At 42.6% G+C, this 23144-nt stretch overlaps 1 protein-coding gene across 4 annotated transcripts in view; it reads right to left on the minus strand.

Annotated features, from left to right (window-relative positions):
- Window positions 1-23144, minus strand: part of pcxb (pyruvate carboxylase b) — a 322918-nt gene that overhangs the window by 277251 nt on the left and 22523 nt on the right. For all 4 annotated transcript variants that reach the window (XM_030076972.1, XM_030076974.1, XM_030076973.1 and 1 more), the window contains 7 exons: window positions 22632-22725; window positions 21791-21881; window positions 17978-18143; window positions 17292-17437; window positions 14367-14484; window positions 13408-13475; window positions 11168-11251 (listed from right to left, as the gene is read on the minus strand). In XM_030076972.1, coding sequence (XP_029932832.1) covers window positions 11168-11251; window positions 13408-13475; window positions 14367-14484; window positions 17292-17437; window positions 17978-18143; window positions 21791-21881; window positions 22632-22725 — 767 coding nt within the window. The remainder of the gene's footprint in view (window positions 1-11167; window positions 11252-13407; window positions 13476-14366; window positions 14485-17291; window positions 17438-17977; window positions 18144-21790; window positions 21882-22631; window positions 22726-23144) is intronic.

Below are 23144 nucleotides of genomic sequence, written 5' to 3' on the forward strand. Positions count from 1 at the left end.
ATCATTCCTTCTGCTAGAGCTGCGAGACACTTCAGCGCATTATATTACCAACCGATCGATGATTGTGTTAAAGTTTTGTAATTACTGTAGTTAACTAAATAAATGCCCAGCAGCGTGCATTTTTAGCACGCGGATGCCAAAAAGATGCACCCTCCTGTGTTATGCACAGACGCTGGAACAAAAACACACAGTCATTACAAAAATTACACTGTACATGCACCCTCCCACTCACTACCACTCTCACTCGACCTGTGATTTAATTACCTGCTGTAGGGCTAGTTTGCTTTCTACAGTATTTTCATTGCCCGTGTCATTTACGGGTCATTTAGATTACACTACCCAGTTCATTTGTCTCTGCTCGGCGTCTGGACTTTCTCCCTCGTTTTCAGGCGAGATTTTTTAATAAGCCTCTTTTGTTTGTTGAGAAACACATAAGCATAAATTATTAATTGCAACTCTTGTGTTTTATCATTGCATTTTATCACTGGTTTTGGGTCATTTTGCTTCTGCTATGTTTTTTTTTCCACAGTGCCAATTAACTGAACTAATCCAATTCGTTCAATTTGGAAGTATAATGAGGACAACAGCGATCTAGTGCAGCAGCTGGTTGATTTTCGAGCTCCAGTGTTACTCCAGCGTTCGATACTGATCAGCCCGTGCCGCTCAGCTTCCTTCACTGGGCTTATTTGTTCAGTGCTGTGATGCTAGGGTAGCCATCTGCCTCGCCCTCCACCATTTTCTCTCTCCTGTCTTGTCCATCCTCCACTCTCTCTCCATCTCTCCTTCCACCTCTCCCTCGTCTCTAATTTCAGAAAGCACAGTTGGCTTGAGTTTCCCCGTCAGCTGGCAGAGAGAATCGATATCATTCCTCCCTTCTCTTCCCCTTCAACTCTCCCTTTTGCTTCAATCCCTGCATCCTCTGACTGCCTCATCTAGTCTGCCTTTTTTTTTTTTTTCTTCACCCCCTCCTCGGATTCGGTCTTCTGTTCCTTCATCATCAGGTTTGTTCTTTCATCATCCTCCATCCACTCATTTTGCTTCTCTCTCTCTCTCTCTCTCTCTCTCCCCTGTCTGTGGCTTCTCTCAGCCTCCCTGCATCCATCCATCTTTTCCCCCCTTTCCAAATAATCTGTCTCAGATCACCGACCTTCCCGTCTTGAGGGATTCTATTCCCAAAAAGTCTTATCCTCATCTTAACTCCACACACACACACACACACACACACACACACACACACACACACGCCGTCTCATACACAATGATGTTCCCAACTGGGTGTTTACAATCAGACCATTTCAATGTCACACTGACTAGCTCATAAGCTTGTGCTATCTAACACACAAATACAGTATTACGCACACACAGAAGCATCATTTAGATGCTCTACAACAGCATCCATATACACACGTGCCAATGTCACTGTGATATGATAAGCAGACAATGCAGCACGACACACACACACACACACACACATATTCAGAGCTAACTGAAAGCTATAGAAAGGCGAAGAAACGGCGGGATGAGAAGTGAAAGACCTGAAGAATGAAGAAAGAGAAAAAATCAAAAAGGTCATTATTAGATTTTCCAAAACCTTTTGCAAATAAATTCCAGTAAATCAGTGCTTTATTAGTGCTAGCTTTTCGTTTGGTAGGTACTCTTGACAGTTTCATATGTTTGTTTCTGGCATCATTCCGAGCATCTTCACGTCCCAGAGATCAGCTCTTATTTGAAGTGATAATTCAGATTCTCACCCATGTAGTCAGATTTTCTACTCCACACAAGAGTGAGAGATCCACAGCTCCATAGGACCCCGTTACTCCCTTTCCTATAGCTGCCAGTTCATCAAAATGCAACGGTGCTGCATCTCATATTCATTCATCTACATGGTCTGTTGCAGCAAATGAATATGGGAGATTGTCACATTGTTGATACAGTGGCACTTAAAGGAAACAAAGTAGCTCCACCAATTAGCAAGCAAGAGGGCTGGGAAAAGAGCGTTAATAATGAATACCAAGTGTGTTCTTGTGACAGGGAGAGAGCTGACAGGTCAAACTTTAAATGATTTAACCAGCAGTCGGACACTCCGACTCTCCTCGCAGGTTCTATTGATGATTGATTTCTGTAGATGTCAATCTCTTCTTTGTTCAGCCAGGATCATTATCGCCGCTCATGCTAACTGCCCAGTTGTACTTATTCTAAAACACATCACTTCCTGTGCAGCAGAGTTTCTTGTTTTTGTTTGTGTTTTTTAAACAAACAAAGAGCTATCACAGCCTGACTGTAGAGAAAAGCAAATAAAAGCACTTTCATGAACTGGATATAGGCTGAACAGCAATCAGCTATAAGGAATAGCAAAATAATTCTATTCATATGAAAAGGTCAAGGATGTGTGCTTGGCTGTCAATAGATGTGTGCAACTATGGAAACTTATTACATAGGAACAGAGACAAAGACTGTAGTGGAGAAAAATGGATGAGTGGGAGTAGGGGAGTGACAGATGAGTGAAAGCAAAAAGAAAACAGAGGGAGGAAACAGAGAGAAAGTGCGTATTTAGACACTGAAAAGGGCACCGAAGATGAAAGAAGAAGAAAACAGACCAAAGAGAAGAAACACACAGAGAGGAGGGGAGGGAGAGGGAGAAAGAGAAACCGCAAACAGTATGAGACAGAAATGGAGAGAGCAAAGTCAAGCCCGACAGAGACAAAGAGACTGAAAAACAACAAGACAGACAGAACAAAAACAAGTAAATTATAGTAAAGAAAAAAGGCGGGGTGTTGTTGTTTTTGGGGGTTTTTTTTTTTTTTTTTTGAGAAGGAAAAAACTGCCTGGCGCACAAACAAGCTCACACACACTTGCTGCAAAATAAATAAATAAATAAATAAACAAATAAATAGATAAATAAATAAAAATATCAATGGAACGTTTTTAACCTACCGCATTTCCAAATGCTGGTTCTCCTGATGGAATATTGAAATATGCTTTCGGGGCGAAAAGTGCTGGTGGTTTTGAAGACAGAAATGGGACAACACACACACACACACACACACAAACACACACTCTCTCACACACACACACACACACACACACACATATATATACACACAGGGTGTTTAGGGGCCAGGAAGTAGTAATAATGTTTACAGTACACTGAACTCCTCAGGGAACAAAATGTCAATCAGAATTTCTGAGCCCCCTGTGTTGTGTGTGTGTGTGTGTGTGTGTGTGTGTGTGTGTGTGTGTGTGTGTGTGGGTGTGGGTGTGTGTGTGTGTGTGGGTCTGTCTAACAGGGACACGACTCGTCAGGGAGAAAAGCGTGTCATCTCTTCACTCACCGTCGCCATGGTGATTGACAGCAGAACTAATTCCACGTTTAACACCCGGCGGATTGACGGCCGCGCGTGCACACACACACACACACGCACAGCTTACAAACAGATGGACGCAGAGTCAAAGGCCAGAACTACCACAGACACAGACTCCAAGAAATGTTTGATACCCCACTCCCCACACACACACACACACACACACACACACACTCCCACACAATTTGCCATGGCCACAGAGAGATAGGTGGTTTTATCTAGTGGAGGGTGGTGTTGAGCTGGAGACACATTCACACTACTGGCAGTCACTGTGCTCTGGAAACATACACACATTAAAAGACAGACACACACATACACACACACAAAACGAAGTACAAATTGGATTTATTCCTCCTCCTAAATCAGTATATGCAACACACTCAAACCTCTCACTCTCCACTCCTTTAAATCACTGTCTATATAGTGTAAGTGCTTCATGTCCGTGGGAAAGCTCTGCACAAATATAAGAAAAACATAAGAGGCTGCAGAAAGGCAGAAAAAGGCACAAATTAAACTTCTCCCACTTTGTCGAATTTCACATCAGCAGGAGAAAAAGCACTGCTTTTTGTCAAAGCTATTATGCTACTTCAACGAGCTGCCTAAAAAGTCCTGACCTAAAAAATAAAAAAAGAAAAGAAAGAATTGCGTGGGGGAGATTTCATGGTGCATGTACGTTATGCGCGCACACACACACACACACACACACACACCGCTGAGCAATCCCACCGGTACTGAGAAATACACACTATTGTTTTGTTGAGTCTGGTGATGAGCTGTAGACATATTTGAGGTTTTGACTGGCAGTTTTCTCTGGGGATAGCAAGGAGAACAAGCACACGAGCAAAATACCAAACACAAACACACGCGAGAAACGGTTTTCATACACCAGAATAAATCTGATTTTTTCATAGACGCCCTAACACTCAAAACACAAATTAAGTTTCCCCTGAAACACAAATTAAGCTTCCCCCGAAACACAAATTAAGCTTCCCCTTAAATCATCTGCACACACACACACCACTCCCAAATCCTTGTCTCTCCACTCTCCATCTCACACTTAAAAAACACACAGCAGCAAATGAGATTTTTCTGCCCTCTACCACTTCTCTCGCTCCACGAGAGCGCAAAACAGAAAAAAAAACAAAAAAAAAAAACGGGAGAACAGTTGAAATTGTCTTCTAATTTCTGCCCCTAAAAAAAAAAAAGTTCACGTATCCTCTCCAACACTCAAAGAAAAAAAAAAAAAAAAGCTGATCAGGTGAGGCTGCGTCACACAGTATCTGACAGCAACTCTCTCCAAGCTCCCCCCGTCTTCAGGTTAAACCGATAAACACACCATGAAATATATAAAAAAAAAAAAAAGGCACAGACGGAGGCCTCGCGAACATGAAAGTCACCTACAAACACACACCTGCTTGTCTTTCTTCTCACATAGCGAGACAAATGTTGAGCTAATTAGATGGATAGCTTTGGTACCCGCAGCCATCCAAGGTAAGCCGACATGCATACTAAAACGCTAATAGTCAATGAGGTGTGCCTATTATTTAGCTAACAACCGTTCAAAAGGACTGTTGAGTGCTACTTTCATTTGCAGCGGCACGTCTTATGCCAGACATGTTTTGGCACAAGCCTTCATTCAAACACAATGGCGACACTTGAGCTGATGCTCTGAACTGGGGCAACTTACAGCACATTCAAACTGGAGAATAAATCCTTATTTAAAAAAAAAAGGTTCCACTAAAACAAAGCCAGGTGCCAACACACGTCAGGAAGCCGGCACAATAGAAGCCATTCTTCTTTCTTTTTTTTTCCCCCTCCCACCTTAAAAAGTTGCACTTTTGTTCTTTGATGGATTGCAGCATCACATTTCCACCTGACTGTACTGCTTCACAATGGTAGTTGTTGCCAAGCCCCATTCATGATATAGAGACTTGTAGAAAACAGTGTAGATACAGTACCTGCTGCCAAGCGGGAACATAAAAGGCAGCTCTGAAATCCACTGGAAAAACCCCAAGCTGTGTAGGTGAAACAGTGTGGCACAATACCTCTGCTGACTCAGAAAAGAAAATGTACACCGTGTGAAGCCTCCACTCCCAGCTGTGGCACTTTAAGCTTGTAAGCACGGCACACACTGCTTTACTGTATAGAGCTACTGCTACTGCTCTTACCACAGCTACTTCTACATACACATCAGAGCAACATTTGGTGCAATATGTGAAAGCTAATACTAAGCCGAACTAGTCTTTTTCTTTCACTGGGTGATTATTTTGTGGATACTTTTGATTAATTAGGTGACATTTTCCAACATCTACTCAATCAAATCTTAAAAAAATGCTAAAATCTCGGGGCCACAGATGTTTGTATCGATGTAGAGAGGAAACAGAGGGGATCACAGAGAAAGCGATGGGGGGGAAAAATAAAAAGGGAGGCATAGAAATGATAGATGTGAAGGCAGAAAAACAGTGAAATGGATAAACAAATTGAGGAAAAGAGAGCAGGCAAGGTAGTCAGCCAATAAGAAAAAAAATAATTTTACTACGCTGTTTTAAAACTGTAGACTCTTCATGAATGGAGCCGGCCTCCTCACAGCCAAATTGCTGACAAATATGCCACATTGTTTGGACGTGTAATTGAAGCACTCCCCCTGGGCCAATCAATGTCATTTTGAGGACGCTTCAGTGGGCAGTGAGATGCATCATTCCCGAGTTTCATCAAAATCTGATCCGGGGTGTCAGAGGCCTGTTTTATACCTGTGCAGAATGACAGCGAGCACAGTGAGCATCCACAAGCAGCTGAGAGGCTCTGTGTCAGAGTCTGCATACACCGCACTAACGATGACTGGTTGATAGAAGGGTGAGATTTCCACCAAACTTCAGGTATGACACTTCATGTCATGAAATCACAACAAGCAAGCAGAGCAGCTTCAAGAGAGCATAGTACGGTTGGTCCACCTCGAGTGACAGCTCTGTTGTTTTTTTTTTGTTTTTTTTTTAACAGTAATCTTAACTTTGCCTCACGGCGAGCTAACAATGTGCTCACTGCAGCCCATCAGAGGGGTGTATGAAACAGGCCTGAAGAATCATGTATGACATGCGGGCCAGCAAACAAACAATGCAGCGCCTCTTTAGGGCCAATCAGTGTGATTTTGGAAACATGCAACAGCAACATGCATCATTCCAAAGTAACATTAAAACCCAATCAAGGGTGTCTGAGATATTGTTTGTGATGGATAAAAGAAAGGAGATCATAAATTTCCCCCCCTGCTGATATCACTGTGGGGGAACAGAAAACAACAGAGCATAGTCAAGTCAGCTGGAAGATAAGGAGCACAAACAAGAAAAATGGTTATGAAACCATTCCCAGCCAAATACAAAAACAACCGCCTTTCCGATCACCTGATAGCACATATTGTTGTAGGCTACTCGGACACGGGGAAATCTGTCTCTTCTGACCCTGGTTTAATTTCCACTTTGGGCTCAACCCTCTGTTTTATTGAGTACTGAGGTAACTTCCTGAAACTGCCGGTGTTGCCAGGCAACTTTGTTCTCCAGGACATTCCGTCAGGAAACGGTGCGGCCTGCAGTGATTTCTAAGACAGCACCGTTTCACTGAAAGCCTCAGATGGAGGCTGCTGATAATGGAAAATAGAAGATATGCAGAGAGGGCAAGATGGAGGAGGGGAGAGCGCTGTCGCTGTGGAGCCGCCATTAGGAGCAGATAAGAGCAGAGAAACAGCAGGAGTGTGTGTGAGTAAGAGAGAGAGAGAGAGAGAATGTGCACATGCAGAGAGTGAGAGATGCTATATTGTATAGATGTGTGCTTGTGTGTGTAAGCATGAGGCAGTATGTGGGTATGTCTCGTGTGAGCCTGTCTGTATTCGTGCAAGAGAAGTCGGTGTGCAGCGTGTGGTTAAGCAACAGTGACACAAAACTGTTTGCATGCCTTTGTGCGCAAGCATGTGTGACACAATAGCAGGTTAATGTCTGGAACAGTACACCATTACGTTGCAACAATGAGCTGCTGATTAAAATGAAAAGGCTCAATTACAGTGGAAATTAGAATGGTGGCATTAGGTGTCTGAGAGCATTTACCTGCAACAAATTAAACAGAGGTGTTTTTCCAATGCACTGCCAGGGGCCAAAATGTCCCCGCAAAAACCCAAAACCCCAGGAAAGTGGTCACTTGAGATGACAGCATGTGGGTGTATGGGTGTGTGTGTGTGTGTGTGTTTGTTTGTATCAAAAACAACTCAGTTTTCCTGTCTTGGCGCACACACAGCCCGCACAGGTGACCACTTTTATAGGATTTCCTGCTCTTTATCAAGACCCCACAACACATTAAAAATAAATCCCACCTTGCACTCGCTCACAAACACACACACTACTAATACCAGCCTGAGCAACAAAGTTCAGCATCAGTGTTGCTAAGGGAGCAGGTTTCAATATCTTCACTGTGGAGACTGACACAAAGAGAACTGCAATCACAACACATGGCAGGGATATGCAAAGATAGGCAAGAAAGAGAGAAAGTGGGAGAGTGAGCGAGAGATTTACAATGATTTACAATGGATCAAACAAGAAGCTGAGAGAAAGAGAGACTCCTAGCGAGAACCTGCAAGCACTGCAGGTTTTAAATGCTTCGCCTGTTTGTGTGAGAAATCTTGTCCACGTGGTTGTGTGGTGATTAACTTCATATGCTACATTCAACGGTGGAAATCTCAGGGGTGCAGGCGGTGCCTTTGCAGCCAGGCCCGTGGGTAATTGTGGCCCAGTGGTGAGCAGTCCCGTGACTGCAGTACACAAAACCCGCCATCACTTTGTTAATCTCCTCAACCCACATGTTGCACATCAAGCACCAATCTTTTGCTCAGCCCAAGGCTCATCAGATGACCTTCAAGGTTAGTAAAAGCAGTATTTTGTGTCATGCCTATTTTCTGAAGCTATATTAGTCTGCTGTGCCGAAACATCAGTGTGCTGAATGATGTCAAAACGTTTTTTTGGACGATTTTGTAGTTTTTGCCTTGTGTCCTTGTTATCACTGCCACCTGTTAAATGTTTGAATAACCTGCTGCAGAGGTAAAAGTCATTTTTGTCCTACCATTCAATTTGTATAGTGTGGTGAAGCCTAAGTGCTGTCCTTGGTGCTGAAATTTCTGTCAGCATTGTGCTTCATTTACTGTAGTCATTAGATCTTTACTCATGAAAGTTTTGGATAGCTTAACATCAATGATTTGACCCCCTAATTAATATCAGCTAGTTGCTGGTGAGCAAATCTTGATTCCGTCTAATCTGGTTCCAGACCCATGAATCACACATTCAATTAAAAACTTTCTGCAGGACTGGTGTTGCTCGATTCAACTATGAAAATAAAGCCAATCAGCTGTTGTACAGACACGCTGTACCAGAGAGTGAGAAAAAAAGGATAAAATACCCCCTTGACTAACAAATTAAGGCCTGGCATTGTAGTGACATTGTAAAAACCAGTATTCTGGCATGGCTACACATCAGTGTCGACTTAAAAACATGTTAGATCCAGACGGACACGTTGGTCTCTAGTGATTGGTTAGGGAAAATGACTCCCCTCTCCCACAGATACCTGTTAGAGTGGAGGCAATGTCAGACAGGAGATGATAACAGCGTGCAATGAGTTGACAGTTCAGTCTTTATCAGGCTAGCATCCGTCATCACCTGTCGTCTGCCACCCGCTTCCACCATTACACGCCGAACCTGAAACCTCATCTGACCTAAGTTTGAGTTGTAGATCAAGTTTGAGAGGGCACCTGAACTGGTCCTCACTTCTTAAAGTGTCTAGTTAAGATCGATTAGGGGTTAAGCTAAAACTGGGATTTGGTTTGGGGAAAGGGTTAACGTAGGGAATGACTACAGTCAATGAAAGTCCTCTCAAGAACAGTAAGTGAAAAGTGTGTGTGTCTGCTTGTGTGCATGTCTGTGTGACTGATTCTTATTGGCACCTGCCATCCATAGATTGTCACGTACAAAGAGAAATCGCTCTCGCTTTTAAAAAAAAAAAAAAGAAAGAAAAGACAGCAGGAAGAGGGAAATCATGGACAAGAACGTATTGCTGCTCGTGGACGGACACACACACACACACACACCCGGCCATCCATGAGTAGACAAGGTTGGTCACTTTAAAACAGACAAGCTGGACGATGTTGTGGTTAGGTTACTGTTGAATAAAAATATTACTACTATTCCAACAAGGTCAAAACATGACTCTCACTTGCTCACTCTCTCACACACACAGACAATTTCCATCTTTCTCTGTCTCTGTCTCTCTTACATAACCATTTCTCCATCAGTACTATCAAGGTCACATCTTTAGCAAATCACCATCCTTGTCTCTATCTTTCTCTCCGGCTCCTCTCCTCCCTCCTTGCTGCTATCCATTTTTCAGCCAGGGCCATTACCTGAAAAGGTCATTACCTGAGCGCTCCTCTGAGGGATGGAGTTTGACTTTAAAGCGACACTGCCAAAGCTGGGCCAACTCATCAGCGACACAAAAGTCAAACACCTGCGATATCAACTGTGATTCTCCCAAGGCTCAACAGCGCACCACAAATTATGTTCTACAAGACAGATTAGCTTTCACACACCCCAGAGGAATGCCTCAATTTATTTCCATTCCAATTTTCACCCAAACAAGAAGTGGATGATTACAATCAACTATTGTCAGTGTAATCTACACGGCGGATGCATTTCTTACCTCGAGATATTGTTGTTGTAACATCCATTTTTAGAATAACATTTACTGCCTGCATTGTTGACATCTATTTCGCACCGTAAACAGCACTTTCATTTTCACTGCTTGGCAAAGCAAAAATGCTCCCCTCATTTGAAACGTGTAGGCAGCTTGTTATAATTCCTTGGGGAATCCAGTTGTGGCTGGTCCAACAATGGCCCAAATTTCATTGTTTGGTATAGACTAAACAACAAGAATTTGCTCCTACATCCTCAATACAACCCATTGCTTGTGCTTATCCTGGAATAACACCTTCAATTTCAGTGGCATGTCTCTTTCTTCTTTACTCACTGCCTGCATTTTTTGGTGGCCAAAACGCAATGTACCACTGTACTATCAACATGCTTGTCCTTGTTTGACATCTAATAATTTTTCTCTTGGGTATTGATATAGGTGCCTTAACAAAAAGGGCATAAGTTTAAGTACATCTATTAATTCTGTAAGCTCAGATTAAAAAATATATATGGGTTTGTAATGATAGCCTTCAAACCTTTTCTACCCATTCTATTCATTCAGCAGATTTTCCCCAAATGTAATGAAACATTGTAGTTCACTGGAGCCTTGAGAAAATGCCTCTATAAGTCACAAAGAAACAGAAATAACAAGAGAAAAGACAGAATCTCAGAGTGCATGTCATTACAACTTTGCTGTTGATCAATATTGGCTTTAACACCAAACATATGCCCCTTAAAAAAAAATATACACAAGGCTAAAAACATACCCTCACTCAACCACCTCTCACACATACATATACACAAGGACACACCAGTCAGAAAACCATGCATGCACCCTGAAAAACAACCCGGTGCATAAAATTTTGGACTCAGGGCCAGTCAGTGAATAACTCACTGACAAATGATGCATGAACACACAGAGCCAACTTCAGCAAGGTGAGATCGAGCAGCTATAAGCTATAAGGTATAAAACTCCTCAGTTATGCTCTTTGAATTCTATAATTAATGTCTGGACTTGCAGGCAAGTGAAGGTGAGGAGTTTTCATTGTGAGCCTGTTTACAGCCAGAGTGTGTATGTGTGTGAGAACAAACCTGCTTGGCCAGGTTGACAGCGTCTGCGTGAAGTCTGTCTCTCAGATGAGGGTCCAGTTGAACAGCCGGTGCAATCTCCACAACCTTCAAAACACAACAGAATGCTACTGATAATGTCATACCGACGCCACCACCCTGCTAACAGAAACACTGTATTTACATCATAGATAACATAGTTTTTATTAAAACACAACAACATACTTATAACCTTCTAATGCATGACTTTACAAAACAAGCATCAATTTACCAGTTTATTTATTCATCTTTTTTTACCCCGCTGTAAATTCTGGATGAAAACAGCATAATTGATGTCATATGTCATAGCCAAGTAGCATTTAAACACTGCAAGAAAAGGTACGACACTTCAAGAACAGGATCTCAAGTAGAAAATGTGAGTTCATGTTTTACTAAGCAGCGAGGATGGCTTTGTCTTCACACCACCATATAAATTAGTAAGTACTGAGTTTGAATACGGCTCTACTTTGTTTCAAAATTGTTCAGAACAAAAAAAAAAAAAAAAAAAAAAAAAAAAAACAGCCTGTGAACTTAAATTAAAACACCATTTTTTCTGGCCTAAATAAACTCCCTAAGATCATAAAACCAATATCATATAGTCATACAACTACAAAAGAAGAGTTGTCTGTGTTTGGTAGAACAAGTCAACAAAACTTCGGGAAATAAACAGTGCAGCCAATAATACAAATGCTTAGTAATTCAACTCACATTCATGTACTCAGTGCCTTTTCTTACAGTGAATGCTGAATTAATGCATTGCAGAGGTTATGTGTGGACATGATGCTATAGAAACCAGAGATCTACTCTTCATTCCAATAAATACTGCAACTCTAAAAAGATACTGATATAATGCAGTAATATATCCAATAAACAGTCTTTAATTTAAATTTGTGAGCAAAGATTTTACTTCACACTTGACAGTTTACAAGGGTACTACTAAAGTTTAAATAAAAGTACAATCTTTTGTTTTCATTCTAGTCATCACTTTGTAAGAGCAGGTGTCAACAGCTTTAGCAAAAGACAGCCAATATGAACTGAGTGATTTTCCAATCACACTCAGCCTTTCATCCGGTCTGGGTGGGTGGTATTTACAGTTTTGGGAGCTGATCTGTTTCGTTCCACTGTGTCAGACAAGATCAACCTATCCAGGAGAAATAATTGAATCCAGTTCAAAACAACGTGACCTATGTCTGATTAAAAAAAAAAAAGGAGATACACAAAACTTGATTAAAATCCTTATCAAATCTTCTAACATAAAATGAAAAACCTTATCCAAGAAGTATAAAAATCGCTTCCAAGACACCCTGAAAATCTAAAAATATCATATCAGGGCTCCACCATCCAAAATCTATTTCAACAAGAGACTATTCTTGTTCCTGAGATTCAAAAAGATCCTAGATTAAGGGCAAAGGCAGATTAAGCCTCGCAGAATCAAAGAGCAGCAGCACTTGCATGAACAGTGCCACTAATATGATTATCATCTATAATTTGATTAAAGGGAGACAGAGAGAAAGTGATAAAAATATATGATTAAAACTGCATTGAGGTGACAATATGTAATGAAATATTACACAAGCTAATCAGCTTTCTCTGATGAAAGCATTGTCGTACTTAGCGATTAGACGACAATTCCCTCTTTGTTCTTTCGTGTGGGTAATTCAGATGTTTCTTTGTTATGCAAGAACCAGGTGAAGCTGAAATGCCTTCTCCAGGGACGGCCCCAAAACATTTGGGGAGAGTTAGCCACCAGCCATGAATGAGAGTCAGCTATTTAGTCCCCAAGAAAAACATGGTTTTGTTGATCCAAGTTGATTAAGTTGATTTGGCTGTGAATTATGTAAAATTTTGCAGATGTTGCTAAGACTCCCATTCACACAGCATTAGCAGTGGCTAAATTTTATTGGGATATAATCCTCTTACCCCCCGCTGCTCAAGACATATTTTGCCTCTACCCAGGGCTTTTCGTTTTAAACTGTAATAATCTTATTTATTAATATGTTGTTTAATTGACCTGTTTGGTTATACACACATGAAACAGAACAAGAGGGTTTTCTTTATACGCAGCGGACTGGAGCAGTTGTGGGTTTGAATCCAGCTTATGATCTTTGTATTGCAACAAAAGGTCACCACCACCACCCTTTGCTTCATGCTGCGCACAAATGCCACGCTGATAATCTTAAATAAATTCAGAGACTACTATAGGAATTTTATAGTGAGAATTTCACCTTTTGGTGTCTCCGCTGAATGGAACAGTCTCTCTCGTAGAGGTGGATGACATTCCCGTACTTGTCGCCTAGGGGTAGAGAGAGAGAGAGAGATGTGGGTGAGACAAAATGAGTGGTTGTAGGAAGAGAAGAAAAAGAGAAATGAAGGATATCAATGGAGGAATGGAGGGAGAAAGAGAAACAAGGGTGTGGCAGAGAGTGAGTAAAGGAGGATGGAGAAGAGAAAATGAATAAATGTGAGGGAAAGAAAGGGGAGGAGAAAATAAGAGAAGATGGTGCAAGGTTTGGCAGGGAAAGAAAAGGATGGGACGTCATTTAAAACAGCTAAAGCAAGGGGAGAGGAAGGGGGAAGCAGGAAAATACTGGAAGGGAACGAGGGAACAAGGGAAAGGGAAAACAGGAAGGGTGAGAAAGATGTGGCCTTTAACAGGTAATTCAGAAAACTCACAAAATCCCCCACATGCCCTGCAGACACTAATTAATCACAGTGACTACATATGAGCACACACACACACACACACACTGAAATACATCAGGGCAAATGCTCACACAGGTGCAAAAGCACACAAGCACATACACAAAAACATACACCGATGCAAGTCAAAGGACACACATCCACACAACCACAATGTAAGGGTTCAAACACACTTAATGCACAGATAAAAAGACAAGTGCACACACACAAACCTGGGCATACACACTTCCCATAAATGTTGAGAGTTGAATTTCAGTTCTATAATATCGAACAGCACTGCAATTACATGCACCATAATGAGGAGAAATAATAGCTGACAATGCTGTGCTGACCAATAAATCCCATTCACACACACACACACAGCTCTCATACACAACACTGTTCATGAGTCATTCTCTGCATAGTGGGATAGCAGGATAGTTTTTTTGTGTTTAAGACACCAGCACATACTTAAAGGCCACCTTAAAGCCCACGCAACACTTACCGAGGATCTGTACTTCAATATGCCTTGGCTTTTCAATGAATTTCTCTATAAACAGAGCTCCATTCCCAAAGGCTGTCAAAGCTTCAGAGTAGGCGCGCTGGTAATTCTCCTCAAGTTCCTGACAAACAGAAGAAGAAAATCCAGCCTTACTTATCTTTACCGTTCGACAGGCAACCAGGCAGGCCACCAAGACACCATTTCGTTTGTAGTTTGCACACACACAGTAGTTTTAGTCATTTCATTCCTGCATCAGGTCTATTTCTTTAGTAATGAAATTTCTTTGGATTCAATCTGTGTCTCTTATTTGTCATTCATGGATGTCATTCCTGCTGTACTGTTTTCACATATCATATTTTTATATCATACTTTGGGAACAACAATCTTTTCAAGATCTCTTAAAGAAAGTGCGGGCAGGTCAAGCCACTGCATGTCAATGCCACAACTCTGTCTATGTTGTGCTGTCCTGCTCAGCTCATTCAGTGTCTTTTTGCAGGGGCAAGACTGAGTCACCATGAGGAAGCTGTCCCAGAGCAAAGCGTTCGCTCTTGGTATCAAGAAAGCAAGCACATGTTTTATCAAAGCAAATTCTCAGAAAACCATGCAAGGCTGGCGGCTGAAGGGAAAGCAGGAATTCCAGGAAACTGCACAATGGCCTCTTCGGCCAGAGATTGTGCTGATGTCTGATACGTTGAGACAGCTGGTGAGTCTGGAGCTGCCTCCCTGGGAGGATCAGATGTAGGAAGGTTGTGGTAGGAAGTGGGCCAGGCACCAGATTGAGTGCCATAGGCAGGGATAGGCCATAGAGGGCTCTCTCTGCCAGGCTTACATTGCTGCAAAACATTAAATGGCTGCAGGTCAAAGAGAGTAATCAGCAGACTTTGCACACAAGCCAGGGACTGATCACCCCTGCTGGGTTATGAGTGTGTATGATGGTGCCCAAAGAAGAGCTCACCTGAAGAATCTTCATTTCTCTTCTACTGTAGTATTTTATATATGCAGACAATAACCAAGTAAGCTTTCTAGTTATTTCAAATTCCTGAATAAGAAAAAACACTAGACTGTGGTAGAAATAGCTACCACATAATGAAATGTGCACTCACTCAACACTGAAGGGCACTGAAAGTGGTATTGTCTCACAATCAGTATTTGCTTTGAGTAACCTGACTAAAGAAAATAGCGCTGAAAAACTGAATGTTACCAAACTTCCCTCTGCATTCCTCTCACATCAGTTTGGTCCGTCTGTCAGCCTGGCCACTGGAGCCTTGATACGTGCCAGTCTCCCTTTCTCTTTGTCTTTGGTGCAGCACATCACATCAAACGCCGAGCAAAAACCTGGTAGTTTAATGCACCCGTGCTTATCAGCAAACATACATACAGTATGTCATGGAACGAGACATGGGATATGTTCTGAGGCTCCCCTGGGACCTTCAGCAGACGAAAAGATCAACTGAGCTGCACTTATTTTAAAAAGAAGTCAAAATATTACAATTGACTCTCACTTTTCTTTGCTGCCTGCACAGTGCAAATGAGATGAGAACCTTCTTTGCACTCGCCTCACATCACTTTGGTGTGCCGTCAGCTGGAGCTACTGAAGCCTGCGTGCGACTCCACTGAATTACCAGAAATGTCAACAACTAATTAATTGGATTGGGGTACAACTCAGAAAAGGTCATACTGTACTTTCCAATGGGTAGTTGACTTGTGTGGTGCAGTGAGTACAATATGGCCCCAACACTGCCATTTCTTATGTAGTTCAACGGGTAACAGCACTGACAGTGCCAGGGGAAAAGGGACCCATTTCCCTTTGGGTAATCCATATTAAAAGCTACACTTGCAACACAGCAAGGATAAAATAACCCATAGTTGTTTATATTAAACCCCATTCTATATACAGATTTACACAGGCGAGTATTGCCATATTTTTCGCACTACTGTCTCAATTCTCTATGGCCTTGTATCAACATGTATTGTTAATGCGCTGCACCAGTGCTGTTTTAATAAACTGTAATGGGATTTTTTAATAAAATTGTTTTGAGTCAGTCTGATTTATTATATAACAATATGTTGTATATTTTATTAGTCTAGGTCTTTTGCTGTATGTTGTATTTTAAGCTCTACTTAGACATTTTCAGTCAATGCACTGAGTATTACAGCGCATCATGAAACAAATCATATCATGGCCGAATTATTGTGGTATCGAGGTATTGTATCACGACATCCTTGTTAATGTCCTTGGGAAACATTTGTCTCCTGCAACCAAATGTTAGTGTTGTCACAGGTCCTGGAAAAGCTGTCTCAGCATCTCCCATGAATGAAGTCAGATAACTGTGTTACTAAAAATACAGCAAGAAGATTATTTCAGTTCCCAAAAAGGTGACTTTTAAGACAATCCAGGATGGTCAACACTCTGAGACTTTATCAAAACGTCCAGGTCTCAAGCAGGAGAAAGAGGCTCCAACACACAAGTGATCAGTCAGAGGCTTCGCTAGCTGACGGAGGCAATTTCAGGACACAACCCAAAATATACGGGCGTGATTGGCAGCCAGAGGGATAAGGGCCCTGGCTGTAATTTTCTAGCAATTTCACCTTGATACAACACAAACAGAAGATTAATGAAAATGAAAAAACACAATTTGAGATGCAGACATGAAAATGGCCATCGAGTCAGGTTTGTTTTCTCTTTGGTGGGAAAGTGCCGGGACAGGATTTATGTTGCGAGAGCAAACTGCTAAAACATCAGCCATCTATCAGACTTATTCATGTAGAGCAGGAGCTGACAGGCTTAGACACGAGGTGTTATAAACTATATGAAATCAGAGCTTGACCCACTCTTACTGCGAGACTGACTCAGGCAAGCAGGGATCAAGTTTACACCCACATAGCAAATACGGTAGGGAAAGTTTTCAAAGCACGCTGTTTCCTCACCTCGTACTCCCTGACTACCCTCATGCCTCGACCACCTCCGCCGTACGCCGCTTTGAAGATGATGGGGAAGCCGTAGGTCTGGGCAAAAGCCTGTGCCTCCTGGAGACTGGAGATGGGTGAGTCTGTTCCTGGGACAACAGGTACGCCTGGAGAGGTGCATTGAGCGAGCAGATGCATACAGAGAAGGAAATGTCATTTTAAAAAGGTGCCTCAGGTAGCATCGTACCAATAAATGACTGCCACATTATTTCTCAGGCATTAGGACTATAAACAAGACCATGACGGCGCATGAGAATGTCGTTGCCCTCCACAGTGCAATTATCATTCTGCGCTACCAGGTTGCATTTTACGGGAAATCTGCCGATTGCTTTACAAAGTGAGCGCTTTAGGCAAAAGGGAAAAGGGCAAAACAACAGGTGATAAAGCTTTCAGAGTTCCTCATAATCGCCAAATCACTCACAACATTAATTCACAGGCAACAAATCCTCTTGACCATGGCTCATTTTTTAACAGTAATTACATCGAGGTAATTAATGTATAAGGCAATAACAAACTGATGTTTAAAAGTGCAACTACATCATAGACAACTACCGTCTACCAGTATTCAAAGAAATGACCTTCCTTTTACTCATTCTACTCTCCCCGTGTGCTTCACCCCAATGCGGTCACTGGTCCTTCTTCCATACCTGCGTTGATGGCCAGGGTGCGAGCCTCCACTTTGTCCCCCATCTTGCGCACTGTTTCTGGGTTCGGCCCCACAAACATGACCCCGGCGTCTGCGCAGGCCTGGGCAAAGTCTGAACGCTCAGAGAGGAAACCGTAGCCCGGGTGGATGGCATCCACATTGTTATCCTGGGGAGGGAGGAGGGATGGAAGGAGAGAGTCAGAGAAGGTGATGGAGAAGAAATGAGAGGTGGGATGGAAAAAATGTGAGCAAGTGGATGGCAGGTAGTAAGGAAGTGCGGGAAAATGAACAAGGCAGGCGAAAGAATGGAGGACGTTAGCAATAATAAAAAAAAAAGGAGGAGGAGGAGATTAAAGAAGGGGAGAGAAAATATAGGGCATGTGTGATGATAGAGTAGAGTGAAGAACGAAAGGAAGACAGAAAATGTAATTCATTCAATTCACCACTTTTGTGATAAATTGAATGAATTACATTTCATATATGTATATTTTCATATGTATATTTGCATTTTTCGAGAAGAGAGATCAATTTAAAAGTCGTGTGACCACTGACTTTGTCTATGGCCACACTACTTTCAACATACTACACTACTTTCACACAATACTCGTATTTTATTTGGTCAAACACAAACCCAAGTTGGGGTTTCAATGTAATTATCAACAAAACATGTCATCAAACTTGTGATTATTTATCAGCAGACCCAGGAGAAAGCAGTATCACACAGCTTGTCACCAGGGGCCCTGTTAAACAGAGCCTCAGTAGGCTGCGGTTAATACTTGGCTCACTTTTACATTTGGAAGTGAGGGAAACAAACAACACAACACACACACACACACACACACACTCAGTACACACTGCAGGCTGGACACTGACAGGAGTTACAAGTCAGCACAAAAACACACACAGTAGGGAGTAAGGGATAATGATATATTTTGTTGTCGTACTACTTTAGTTACAGTCATCCTAATCATCATCTAGTCAATGGACACCACAGGGAGACTCAGCAAGCGCGTGCACACACACACACACACACACACCATGCGTAGTAGGAGGGTTACTGAGCAGATCCTGATGAGCATGCAAACAAGCGGGCAGGCAGACACAGACACGTACAGACAGATAGCTGCCTAGCTTGACAGATAGAGCCATCTCTGGACCAGTATGTGCCATCTGCTCTTGGATACGAGCTGGCCTATAATTATGGGCTGTCCCATTGTTAGGGGAGCTGTTACTGGCAGACCGCACCCGTGGAGACACACAGAGCCCGCCCCGTACACACGCATAAAACTGCAGCATGTTCATGATACACCCACACACCCAGCCGTGAGGTGACATGTAGAGCAAATTCACACACACACACACACACGCATGCACGCACCGGGTAACACCAATACCCAGGGGCACACACACACACACACACACTCATGCCCATGCTCAAGCTGGTACCAGCATACACCCATGTGTGCTTTCACACTTGAAAGCAGACACACACATTTACGGCCACACACACACAGGCTTTAGCAGAAGGTGGTGGGACAGAGACGGATGGTTACTTTGGCCACCCAGTAATAGAGTGACACAGAGTGTGAGAGAGGTAAACATACACAGAATGTGAGAGAGGGACGAGAGAGAGAGAGAGAGCGTGTGTGTGTGTGTGTAAGCGAGAGAGAAAAAGGATTCAGACGACACAAACAAACACACGCGCGCACACACACACTCCTTGCCGGCATGGGGTGGCTGGGCTCCCAGATAGGCAGACGGATTGTGAGAAATGAGTTGGACGGCGAGGGCCCTCCGACTTGGCTGGCTGACCACATGCCCACGCAGAAAATTATAAACCGGGAGAGATTGATCAGAAAAATGATAATGAACAACTGGCACCAGGTGCTGGAGGGATGGAGGGACGCTGGGAGGAGAGGAGGTAACAAGTAACAGATCTGATCTAACAGAGATAAGTGTCAGAAAAAGGGAGGCAGAAACAGGAAGGTAGGAAAAAGGGAGGGAAGGAGAAGAAATAAAAGGGAAATGAAGGAGAAATGTGAGGAAAGAAGAGGACCTCTGATTGGCTAGTGCTCGTTGCCTTCACTGGTTAGGTTAAGGTTAAGGTTAGGCTTAGCCAATCAGAGGCAGAGGAGGGGCAGGTGGGAAAAAAATGTTGTTTGCATGCAGTCAAAATAAAAAATGAAACAGACTAGCTCAGACTTCTCTCCAATGGCAGGACTTCATATAAACACCTAATCATTTTAGTATAAACCGATCAGCACCCATCTGGTTGAAAATGCGATCCTCGTGGAGGAGCCGGATTATCCTACTGACAGCTCCTCAGATCCGACTGCAATCGTGTAAAATCGGCCTTCAAATCAGAAGTGGCCATGGTGCACATGTTCTTGCATATGATTCCTTCACATATTACAGGTAAAAAGCGAGGAATGTCTGCACTTGAAGGCTAAAAGAAAACAGGGATAATGAAGACTCATGTCTAAACAAAATAACAACTAAAAAGAACTCAAGAGGCTACAAAGCCACTTATGAGGCTTAAAAGACTCAGTTTGTATTAGATTTTTGCAGGCATATGGGTTATTGGCCATAATTAGGTCAGTTAGCCTTGGGCCTTTATAGTTTTGGCAGTGACACCTGTGAGCACAACGATTCATGCACGCAATAACCATTAGTCCCCCAGTGTTATGGTGTCGGTCGTGTACCGAGGAGGCTAACAGTGGTTGGAGAATGGCAGCTAAAGGACAAGCCAACAGCTTCACTGCAGAAGAAAAAAAAAAAAAATTTTGATCACCGGCTGTAAAAATGTTTACAGCTGGATCACATGCTCTTTCATGCATGTAAATAGTTGGCAACTAATTACGCTATCTGGTTCTCTTTCCGCTTGCACGTCAACATAGTCACTGAAGGAGAAAAGATGGAGGGAGAGACGGAAAGGAGGTGGGAGGACGGTGAAATCTCAAGAGAGGGCAGATGAGGAAAGGGTGGATGGAGAGACGTTCCGCCCGCCTTTTCATCTCAAAGCGGAAGGAAAGCAAAAAGAAAGAGGGAAGAATGAAAGTGTTTCGATGGTTGGAGACAAAAATGGAGATGTTTGGCTGCGGGCAAGGTAAAAAAGGAAAGTGATGAAGAATCAATCATCTCACCACAGTGCAAAAAGAAAAAAAATGACGGCAGGAAAATAGGGGTAAAAGCAAGGCAGTAAGCAGGGAGGAGGTAAGGGAAGGCCTTGGCATTGAGATCCGAGGAACCTTTGCTGTATGACAGACAGATTATCCAACTGCAAGACAGTAAGAGCAGACATGAGCTAGCCTTGGTCTGTATTAATATCAATCTTTTTTTTTTTTTGGTATGCACAAGAAGCTACAAGTCAGCATAGCCTGTGACTGGATTTGCCAAGTTAGTTATCAGACCAACAGATTAACACATTTATCAAAAATACGCATTAAGCAGATGGGACAAATGAAATATTCATTCAGAGTGTACACATCTCGGAAGAGACAGCTGCACACTTAGTGCACTAAAATGTGAGCTACACATTCCCAGGGCTTGCCAGTCAGCACGCCTCCCCGTGGATTTTCTTTAGTTGCATCTGAACACATGGAGGGAGGCAGGTGTTACGAGACTTGTGTCGACGTGCAGCTGGCCAATGAGAATCAACAGCGCTTACAAAACCTTTGGATTGCTGAGTTTGTCTCCTCGCATCAGTTATTACTTTTTAGCTTGAGAAAAGAAGGTCAGGACAGAACAAATCAAAGTGATTGGGTTGGGGACAGGCAAGATTAAATCAAGGTTTCTGTTTTTTTCCCATCTTTACCTTGGCTACTTTGATGATGTCAGGAATGTGCAGGTATGCAGCGACAGGAGGCAGGCCTTTCCCGATCAGGTAAGCCTCATCTGCCTTCTGCCTGTAAAGACAAAGATCACAAGATTTAACATCAGAAAGATGGAAGGAGGCAAAGCAAAACAGGAATTGAGCCTTTGACAAAAAAAAAAACAGAAAGACAGAAAGAGGTCTGACTTTCCAATTCAAAAGAATTCTAGTTTCTAGTCTGCATTTTCAAGCTCCCCATCCCACAGGTGCCAATACTTAGTGAAATAAAGCACCTTATCATTATTCAAATTAGTACATTAACCGGCGTTTTTTTTTTTTTTTTTTTTTTTAATGTTCAACATGGAGACGGAGAGTGACTGGTAGAAAAGAAAAACACAGGATGAGGGGAAAGAAGGAAGGATAGAGAACAAGCAATAACATGAAATACTGTAAAAAAGGTTTATAAGTCATCCAAAGACATTTCAAAATTTAAAAGAATTATAACAGCCGGTGTGCTTTAAAGCTCAAGGTGAGGCAGGATTGGGACATTTGTGTGTTAAACTAGGCAACATGATCAGTCACGCTTGTAAAGTCGATACAATTATACTCATCTATCCCTAATGAATACCAAGCGCAAAACAAAGAATTTGCCATTTCTAACCGCTAGCGATGTGAAAAAACACTCCCAGCAGTCTTAAATTGCTGTTGGCAATCCAAAACACCTCTTAGCACTCTGAAGTCGATATTCAGCTGTGACAGCTGAGCAGAAGTTGCCTGGCCATTATCCTGATTTAAATGAAACCACCGCGGTCCTTTCCTATGCTAATCTAGCAGAGACTCGCACCTGTGCATCTGTCCGGTGTCCTGCTCAGAGTAGACGGCCACCGTCCGAATCCCCAGCTCGGTGCAGGCTCTGAACACGCGGATGGCTATCTCACCTGCAGGAGAGGAGGACACGAGTGAGGAGCCGTGCGCTGGAGAGCACCTGAAAGGACTGAAAGCAGCGTGTGTGGGTGTCATTTTCCTCATCTTCCTGTCATCAGTTGTCCTTTTTGTCCGTCTTTCACTTTATTTTGACAAGGCAGTCTCCTCTCTTTTCTCTCCCTCTTGAAAAGTTGCCCTTTAGTCCACTGTTTTCTATTTGGGTCATTTTCTTTTATTGAGCCAGACTCAGCCTGTGTGGGTGAACTGGATGTTTCAAACAGAGTTAGATTGTGCAACTTTGTGTAGGGAGGTATGTGGCAGTCACCATTACAGTATGTGGTTCTTAGTTTTCACATGGTGTATACAGTGTATAGCAGGGCTGGGCAATTAATCACAATATTAATGAAATGTAAACATAGGACAACATCTGAAT

The sequence above is a fragment of the Myripristis murdjan genome, chromosome 18, assembly GCF_902150065.1.
Source record: "Myripristis murdjan chromosome 18, fMyrMur1.1, whole genome shotgun sequence".
NCBI lineage: Eukaryota > Metazoa > Chordata > Actinopteri > Holocentriformes > Holocentridae > Myripristis > Myripristis murdjan.